Source organism: Balearica regulorum, chromosome 8 (assembly GCF_011004875.1).
Source record: "Balearica regulorum gibbericeps isolate bBalReg1 chromosome 8, bBalReg1.pri, whole genome shotgun sequence".
NCBI classification, from domain to species: domain Eukaryota; kingdom Metazoa; phylum Chordata; class Aves; order Gruiformes; family Gruidae; genus Balearica; species Balearica regulorum.
Window position 1 is genome coordinate 19903670 of NC_046191.1, and position 9865 is coordinate 19913534.

General features: G+C 41.3%; 1 protein-coding gene across 2 annotated transcripts; it reads left to right on the plus strand.

Moving 5' to 3' along the window:
- The first annotated feature begins 563 nt into the window (after nucleotides 1–563).
- RWDD3 (RWD domain containing 3) lies at nucleotides 564–9492 on the plus strand. 2 transcript variants are annotated; one of them, XM_075759985.1, is made up of 4 exons: nucleotides 564–689; nucleotides 6471–6955; nucleotides 7677–7792; nucleotides 7891–9492. In XM_075759985.1, exons 1-4 carry the CDS (start codon nucleotides 605–607, stop codon nucleotides 8003–8005), a joined length of 801 nt encoding a protein of 266 aa, XP_075616100.1. In that variant the 5' UTR covers nucleotides 564–604; the 3' UTR covers nucleotides 8006–9492. The 2 variants fall into 2 exon arrangements, with proteins under 2 accessions (XP_075616100.1, XP_075616101.1); XM_075759986.1 differs by lacking the exon at nucleotides 7891–9492 and having other exon boundaries at nucleotides 6471–7004.
- The last annotated feature ends 373 nt before the right edge of the window (nucleotides 9493–9865 follow it).

Sequence of the window (9865 nt, forward strand, 5' to 3'; positions counted from 1 at the left end):
GACATTTACATCGACTTTTTTTTATTTAAACATGTAAAATGGAATATGCAAAGTCGATGAGGAGAAGGGGGAAAGACCAGGGGCAAGGAAGTTCTTCGTAATAGAATGAGGCACTTCCAAGGCTAATTTCCTTCTGACAGCTGCTACCTGGCAGTACTCCTGACAGCTCCCGTCGTCTTTCCCCCCACATTCCTCCCCTCATTCCCAGCTCAGCCCTCTCACGTTTCTTGTTATTCCTTTCTCTGGGTCAGAGACCGTCACGGCAAAGCTGCACACCTAGGAATAGGGAAGGGGACAGCACGGGCCGCGCCGGCCGCTGCGGAGGGCGGCCATTTTGTTCGGCGCCGAGAGAAGAAAGGCTCCAGCCACCGCCCCCGGTGCTGCTGCCCGTTGCCGCTCGCTGTCTCGGAGGCTTGCTCGTCAACGCGCCTGCCTGAACCGAGGGCCAGCCCCGGGGGAAGCCGCCGCAGGGCTGGAAGGGGCCCGTCGGCAGCGGCACCCTCCTTGAGGCGCCGGCCGCGGGCGGTGGCGGCGCCCCCTGCCGGCGGCGGGACCCCGCCGCCGGCAGGGGGCGCCGCCACCACCTCGGCCCTCAGCCGCGGCCATGTCGGAGCTGGCGCTGGAAGAACTCTCGGCTCTCGCCGCCATCTACTGCGAGCCGGACGCCTGCGAGGTGCTGGCGGTCTCAGGTGAAATCGACGGCGCTCCTTTGCCCAGAGCCGCGGGTCGCCCCCTTCGGCAGGGTCTCGTCGCCTTGCACAAGCGAGACGCGACGCCGCCTCAGGCAGGGATCCGCCGGCTGCACGGCCCTGCCCCGCCCCGGCCCACAGAGGAGGGGCTCCGGGGCCCGTCCCGGGGGGCTCTTGCCCAGCGGGCAGCACCACCTTAATCGCTTGCTATCGCGCCAAAGATGGATGCCTTCGTGTAGCCTTTGCTGCTGGCCTCTTTGTAGGGGACAAATCTTAGTGGGTCCTACTCGTTTATAATTAGCGACCTTCTTAATTGCAGCTGTTTGCGGTGTGTACGGAAACTTGCACTAGGTGAAGAGCAGCAGTGGGAATGGGCTGTTTGCGGTTTAGGTAAATAAGCAGTTGCATCTCACACGTAACAGGTATTTATCCTGTCATATTTAATAGGGGTGCAGCTGTTGCTATGCATGAGAAGCCTTGGGTCGTCTCTGTCTTTCTAGGGGTAAGGTGGTGATCTGGGCATCATGATGTGCCAAATGTGCTCTGGCTTCAGCAATATGCGTGTGCCTGTAGGTTTTACAGGGTACTAAGGGTAATCTTTCATGTTTGCTGTAAGTAGGAAGGTGGGAAGATTCGTAGTGCTTCCTCCCATCAGCTGCTGGATGCCGTAGGCTAGGAACGCAGTAACTGTAGGCGCCTTTACTCCATGTTTTCCGCACCAGCCATGGTAGTCACTGATCAGAACATAATTTTAAGAGATTACTTTTATCAGTCTGTGCTGTCACAGTGCTGTGAAGATGCCCCTTCAACAAGGGAGAATAAATCTCACTAGTTCCAGTGTACAACAGCAGTTACTATCAGGCTTCAAGAAAGTGTCAGGTGGGATATGCAAGTGGTGCATGTCTTCAGATCCAGAGCATAAGTAAATTTTGCTTAGCACTTACCACAGATGTGACAACTCCCCTATATATTTGTTGGAGATACACACGCACAGAGAATATGCATATATTGTGTATCACTTTCTGTTCCCTGGTGTCCTGGGAGCTATTGCAGCGAGCTGCCCTGCTCCCCTGCAGAGTGACAGCCAGCAAGCAGCTTCCTGCTGGGTGGGCTGCAGTATAATCCTGGAGAATGCTGTTGAAAATGGATCCAGTGGCCTGCCTTCAGGTTTTGTCTGTGTGTGTTGTTAGGCCAAAAGAACTGCAATTGATAAGGAAACACTTTTTTACTGTGCGAGTGACTGAGCACGGGAACAGATTGCCTAGAGAGGTTGTGGAGCCTCTCCATCCTTGGAGGCACTCAGAAGCCATCTGGATGTTGCCTTGGGCAGCCTGCTGTAGGTGGCCCTGCTTGAGCGGGGAGGTTGGACAAGGTGACCTCCGGAGGTCCCTGTCACCCTCAACTGCTCTGTGAGTCTGTGAAAATAACGTTTTGCTGCTTTGGTGTGATACTACATGGGGCTGCTCTTGAGTGACTCACTTTAACTAAAATGTTACGAAGAAATTAATTGAATAAACCTCAAACTTTTATTTGAAATAGTTGTTGAAATAGATTTGCACAGAACAGCAAGCAGTTACTTGAAGAGAGGACTTTGTGTGTAGACAGCCTCAGATGGATGAAGACATTATTGTCTGCATGGAGCACAACTAACTGGGGCAATCTAGAAGCAGAATTGTTTTGTGTCTAGATCTGTGTGACATGCCTCTTGCTCCAGTGTAGGCAGGTAGTTCTGCCATTTTATTTTTTTGATTGATATTTAGAGGTGTATTTTTAAAATATGATGGATGAAATGTTTTGGCTGAGTTTTATTTTTTTAAAGTAAAAAAGTTCAGAAATGTTATTTCAGGCGTAGTTTGAAAATACGGTATCCAGGCTTAACAGATGTTTATTTTAAAAAATGTGAACATATTTGAACATTGCATATGTGCGTCTGTTCCTCCAAATCTGTTGAGAAATATACGCACATCCTTCTCTGTGCTTCATATACAGAAAAATGATTTTGTGTTTGTAAGTTACCAGGACGTAAAAGCCTTAGAAACTTTCCTGGGACATAAAGTGCCACGAGTGCACAACGGGAACAGGCTATTATATTTGTATTGATGTTACGTGGCCTGGCAGGGCCACCATGCTCATGGTATATTAGGATCATGCATATCTGGTTGATTTCAATCATTTTCTGCCGGAATTGAAAGGATTATTTACCACAGTGATTATTGGTAGTTTTCTTGGTTTGGGAATTTACTTCTATCTTATTGTGGAGCTATAGACTCCTTTAGTTTGTATACAATTAACTTTTGCTGTATTTGTTAGTTTATGTTTGCTTTATCTCTTCAAACCATATAAATTGTCATTGACAAATGGTGCACAGAAGTAACTTCCGGTAAGACTATTATGTTATACTATCTCTAATACATTAAGAGTAATTTGCCTGTAGATCCACAGGATCAAAAAGGAGGCCATCAGGGATTTACGGTTTTGAGGAATGTCAGGAAATGCTTTTGCAGGTCTCTTGGTATGCTAAAAACTTTGGCTTTCCGGAATTTAACAATGAAGTATTCAGAATGTAAAACGTGTTTTTATCAAAACCAATGTGTTGATGAATTTAAATAAACTAATTACAGCGTATCTGTCTTACCTTACATATCTATTTACAGAGATTAGCCTTCAGATAGAAATCCATAATTTACTTGTTAATCTGTTCTCTTCTGGTTTGCTCACCAAGCTTGCCATAAAAATATATTTATATATTCTAAGCTTGTACGTTAGTAGGTGCTATTTTCTGAATTTAAAAATAGACTGCATGTGTTGCATAAAATGCCTTTGGGCAGGAGAGGAGGGGGATGTCTGTCTGGTTGACATGGAACATAAGAAAAAATCTGAAGTATGCTAGAGCTAAATATACTGATAAGCATGCAGCTATGAGGGAAAAATGAGTTAAAAATGTATTGAGTTTAGTCTTATTAGCACATTAAATGCCAACAGAACGGTCATACCCAAGCTTTTATTTCAGAAATAATCACCATTTTGCTGTGAAGACAACTCAGACCCTGTAGCGTGTGCAAACAAAGGAAATACTTCTTTAGAGCCTTGTTACGCAGGGCGACGATGGTTCACTCTTTGTTCTGCCAGCCGTCTGCAGCGCTGGTGCAGAAAATGGACGCTGGAATGTTTAAATAAACTTTAGATGCTCTAGCTCCACACACGTTTTGAACAGATTCTCCTTTTTAAAAGTAAGTCTGAGGCGGATGTAAATGAGCACGGCTGGGCTTTTCGCAATGGCTCAGAGTGATACACCTTGGGATGCGAGGCTGCGCTGCTTCCTTCGGATTAGTTCATCATCTAATGATGAACAGGGGAAGGTGTGAGGTTGTTGCAGGCTTAAGAATATGATCACTGCAGCAGGAGGCCCTTGCCAAAGGGGCAAGGCTGGCCTCTCTGTTTATCCCTCGGTTACTTCTGAGTTGGTGAGATCTGTTATGACAAGGTAGTGAAAAAATCTGAGGAGGATTATCAGAAAGGTAGCATGTTTTTCTGTCACTGTAATTAAGCTGGCAATAGAGTAGTATTCTTCAGCTCATTTATAGGCTGTGCATTTTAAAAATTCTTGGCAATGTAGTTTAAAGTAAAGCAATGCACGGGCAGGAATATAACAACGTTAATGCTGTTCAGCCAAATGCAGCTTGCTTTCGGCCGGCCGCCTGCCTGGTGAGGCTGCCCTGTGTAAGGGGCAGCTGGAAGGAGGTGGGTCGGCAGGCACTGTCTGTGTGCGGTGCGACGCTCAGGGGTGTGCGGAGACCCTCCGTGGTGGCTGGGAGGGTGCTGGGGGTCCCAGGAGGTGCAGTGCAGGCTTTGCTTCTTGTGCACGTGGTTATATGTACTGAGCCTAGCGTAATGGCAGAGGAGCTGTCCTCGCTGGTGCCCAGTAAGAAATGTTTGTCAGGACAGCAGAAGACAGAGAGTGGAACAGGAAGGCTTGAGGTCCTTCTGTGTAGCTACTGCCCGTGCGTGAGGGCTGCATGCTACCTGATGGATGCTGTGGACACTGGGGTCTCTTCCAAGGCTGGTGTGTTTCTGAGGAATAAACTTGCCTTAAAAATAGTCTGGAACCTTTCATAGGGTCTTAGAAGACTGGAGACCAACTCATGTTGGCAGGGAACGAGACTTTGACCTGTAGGTGTGGGCACGGTTGGGTGTAATTTCATTTAATTCACTGGATTTGTGTCCACTACTTTCAGCACTGGATTTTACTCTGTTTAGGTAGTGATGGTTTGTAGGTATTTGGAGACTTCTTTATAGTAATGCTGGAGTTTGATTATTGACTTTGGAGGGTTTGCTTGTTTTATTTTGTGGCTGCTCTGACTTAGAGAGTTCTTTCTCTGACCCAGGAAGCAGGTTTGGAAACAAGCCCTTGGCTAAGCTCTCTAAAGTGCTTCTGTCTGTCCAAGTCACTTTTAGGTTCTTTCACTTATTTAGTAGGGTTCAAATATAAAATCATAGAGAGCACTGAGGTTGGTTAGCGGCGTCAGCAATGCTAATCAAACATAATTCAACTGACTGTCATGTAAAGGAAGGTAAGATAAGGTAGGGGGAGAAGTCACTTCAAAAGAGCTCCTCTGAAACTCAGCTCTGCTCTAATCTGCCTTTCAAATCTGGCTTCTACTGCCCTCATAGAATGAATCAACCTGACATTTTAGCAAGTTTTTAAAGAAAAGGGGTGAAGTGTTTAGAATGTATCAAAGGGGTGAAGCAGAGAACATCTGAAGAAGATCATCTTTTATCTGATAGCCTCTTTCTTCACAGCAGAGGAGCAAAAGTAGGTTAGGTCTTTGTCCCTGCTTTTCACTTTTTGAAGTTTTGTGTTGTTTTTCTGTGAAACATGTTTTAGTGAAGAAAGTTTTATTGCAGGAATTACCGTATATAACTTTGATATTGAACATCTTTGATTGTGTGATTCATCAGGAGGATGTAGTCTATTGCCCTTCCTGCTACATACTGTATGTATCCTTTTCACTCGGAAAACAATTCTATTCTAAAGTAGGCCAACAATAGGTTTTAAGTAGATATGCAGATATATACACATATATTTATATTTATACAAGTATATGCATATATGTATGTATGTAGTATCTAGAGTTGTGTGTACAACAGAGATGTTTTCATTATGCCAATCCAACAGTTGTAAATGTAGAGAATCTGGCAGAGAAGAATTAAGCATATTTTCTCTGAAAGTTGTAGGGGACAAAGAATCTGACTTTTTCCTTTCCAAGTCTCTCTTTAGTGTGGAAATGCTTTTGAATGGTTGTCTTAATACTCAGTACAAGTCTATTTGCCTTGCGCTGGTATTGATGTTAGAAGTCTTACAGATTTCTCTAGGAGCAAAGTTAGGGCAGTGCTGAGTCTATCCAGAAAAGTCTGTATTTTCTGTTGTCCTTGCTGCTGCTTTTGAGCTGTAGAAGCTGACTTATGTGTTTCTAAGAGAGACAATTCTTTATTACTGGTGTGTCTAGACTTTGAAAGAGCCAGAAGATGTGAATGCTTTTTAGAATGTGTTAATAACTTTCCTTCCAGTATGATATGGAAGTGTTTCATTTCAGGGTTCCCTGCAAATATAGCTTGAGCCATTAGTTGCAACCCCGCCATGCAAAAAAGCCCACACTCGTTATTTTATATGGAATGGCAGTCATTTGAGTTGAATTGTTGAAGAAAATAACATGACTTAAAAATATATATATATTTCAACTTCAAGCAAACTATTAATGTTTATTTTTTGATACTTTCCAGAGACACATGGAATCACATTTAGAATTCAAATCAATGTGAAAGAACTGCTGGATACAGATGTGCTTTTAAAGCTGTTATTTCATTTACCAGTCAATTATCCATCAACTCTACCAGATATTTCTGTTAACTCAGACCAGCTTACAAGGGCCCAATGTATGGACGTGAAAGATAAATTACTTGAACAAGCGAAGATGCATCTTTCTGAACCCATGGTACATGATCTGATTCTTTGGATACAGCAGCATCTTAAATATGTCATTAAGCAATCAACAACAGTTTGCAATGAAAAAACTACTTTGTCAAAAGGAACAAGTACAGAGGATGGTATCTGGATGCTCCTTTTGCATTTAGATCACATGAGAGCAAAGGCAAAATACATCAAAACCGTGGAAAAATGGGCTTCAGATCTGAGGCTGACTGGAAGACTGATGTTCATGGGCAAGATAATATTGATTCTTCTTCAGGGTGACAAGAGCAACATTAAGGTGCAGGAACAATGAATGTTGACTAGTTCTATCGATTTACCACTGAAATGTATGTGTCTGAATATTTTGTGTGTGTTTTTCTAAGAGAAACAATTTTGGAAGCAGATTGATCATTAGGAGAGTAGGAAGGCCCAACAACTATATTCTGTATTTAAGAAAAAGAAAGTATTCAATGAGAAAGAAGCCAGTGATACTTGTAGACCTGTGACCTGTATTGCTTTGCTTCCCACTGTAATTATACCCCTGTATTCCCTGTGTTTCCTGACTGTAATAATGCCTAGGTTCAGTCTCCTGTATTTCCCAAATGCCCTATAAAACAGAAAATTCGTGATGATAAATTAATAACAGACATATTTCTACCTCACTACAAACTGTCTCTTTTCTTGACTTAGACCATGTGATGCTCCTAGTGCACGCCTGGGCTTTGGACTTCTTGTCTGTACTTAAGAACTCCCACTGCATTAGGCAGGTTTTTGTGGTGATAGTGGAGGAGAATGTTTTGGCTTTTCAGACTCGTGTTCTCTAGATCACTTAAGACTGTGCTTAACTTCAAGCTGATGAATAGAAACAGTCATGCACTTTTTGGGATGGGCACTTTCAAAGTTTGCTTGCTATGTTCTGAAAAAAAATCTGGATGTTTTATATAGTTTTTTTTTCATTTTACTAAACTTCAAAGATACTAGATGACATTTAATATTTTGTTCTTTTTTTTGTCATTTAGGAGTACTTGATTCTTCAGAAAACTTCTAAGGTAGATGTGGACTCAAGCGGAAAGAAATGCAAAGAGAAAATGATTAGTGTACTGTGTGAGACAAAAGTACAGTCACAGCATAAAAGGTATAATTTAGTACTGTTGTGGATAGAAAAGTAACAGAATCGATAATTACATTCTGACAAATCTAGGCATATTCATGAGTTTCCCTTTTACAATGTAGGTTTCAGATGTTTGAAGTGAAAGAATATTCAACACTGGATGAGCTACAAAAGGAATTTGAAACTGCAGGACTTACAACTCTTTTCTCCGAGTTTGTGCCTCCTCTCTTAAAATAAAATTAAAAGAAAACACTGGACTCCTCAACCAAAGCAGTAGTTGACTGCAGATGCTGATGGAAGATAAAAGGACTAATTCAGCAAACAATGTTAAAGCTTTTCTGAAAAAAAATGCCAGAAGTAGCCATCCTCTTGCAAGAAGGAAAAGGCAATTCATACATTAAGAATTAATAATTTTTTGACATTTATGTATTGATAACCTTTTTCCAAGGAATGTAGAGCTAATTGTGATAATTGCATGGCAAGCATAATAGATTGGGAAGAAATCATGTTAAAATAATAGTCTTCTAGTTAGACTCTGTTTTGCAATCCCTGCTTTTCAATGTTTCGGTTTTTATCTCTCATGGTAGTGTTTTTTCGTAATGGCCTGCTAGAAAGCAGGATTAATTTGCTTTGAAAGCTTATATGAAGATATTGCTATAAAAAGCATAGCAAACACAGATTTGAATATGCGAGGACAGCATATACTTAATATCCCTTAGGTGTTCATCTGCTAACTTTTCCTTCTCCAATTATTTGACTGTAAATGCTAGACTGTTGATTTAAAGAAAAAGTTCATGTCACTTGGGGCCTGAAAAAACTTAGAAGTGTCTTTTTGAATGTTAGTCTTTATTCTACAATGTATAAAAACACCCAACTGGAGAATTTAAATTGATTAAAAAGCTAAAGTAAGGCCAATTGTAATATTTTCTTTGATTGTTTACAGATTCCTTTTTGCACTTTATCTGGTTTTACTGTCTGTGCATCTTTAGATATCTTGATTTAATTAAACTGTCAGAACAGTATATATACAGACTTCAGTCTTCTGTCTCTCAAGACTTCTGTCAAGTCTTCTGTCATTTTAGAAGCTGGTAAGTTAAAACTGCCTATTAAATTTTCCCTATCTTTAGCATTAATTTTTTGATTGGTCAGTGGTCTTGGCCAGCTTTTAATTTTTTTATCACTACTCTGTGTTTTACTTCAGTATAATGTTATAAATTATATACCTCACTTTTACAAATCAAGTTGTGCCAGTTCTGTTTGCCTAGGGAGAAGTGGATACTCGGACCATGAGATCATACCTCTTTGTGTATACTAGAAAAGCCACTAAAGCAAACTATTAAGATTTTTAGGTTTTGCTATTTGAGGTATCAAATGCATAAAGGGTTGCAGACTATTTGAGAGTTTTTTAAGTTTTTAAGGAGGTTGGTAATTTTTCTAATATGGAGTGTCTCAAATACATATGTTGCATGTTATTTTATGCACCGAGGCTTATTTAATGAGACAGTAGCAAAAGCTCTTTGTAATGAGTCTTTCATGTGTAGCACATATAGTACTTCAGGCACAGTAGAAAACAGACTGGGTTAAACAGGTTTTACAAATCTGTTCTATATTATTTTGAAATGGCTTCCTGGGAGAAGGGAAATCTAATTATCTATCACTTTAAGTGTATGCGGAGATGAATTTTTACTTTTATAAAGAATAAAAAAACGGAAGTATCTTTAAAATATTAAAATAACATGTATTTAAAATTACAGTTTTCAGAATTGAGCTATTCTCAGTTAAAATATCTATGTTTGAAAAATGGCGTGTCAGTGGAGTATAAAGTCTTGAAAAGATACAGAAGATCTGTCCTTATACTGTGTGATAGATCTGACAAGTATCAAACCCAGGAAAAGACCTATGCATATACAGCATAAGAAAATGTAATCAATATCTCTCCACAAATCTAAATGTTTTAAGCTTTTGCCAGATGGATTTGATGTCCTCAGCCAGATCTTTATTTTAAAGTGCTCCACCTTTCTGGAAAGAGCAGAGTAAGGCACTTCAGCACAGCCTATATCACAAGTCTAGCCAGGGCCTTATCCCACATGCATATAA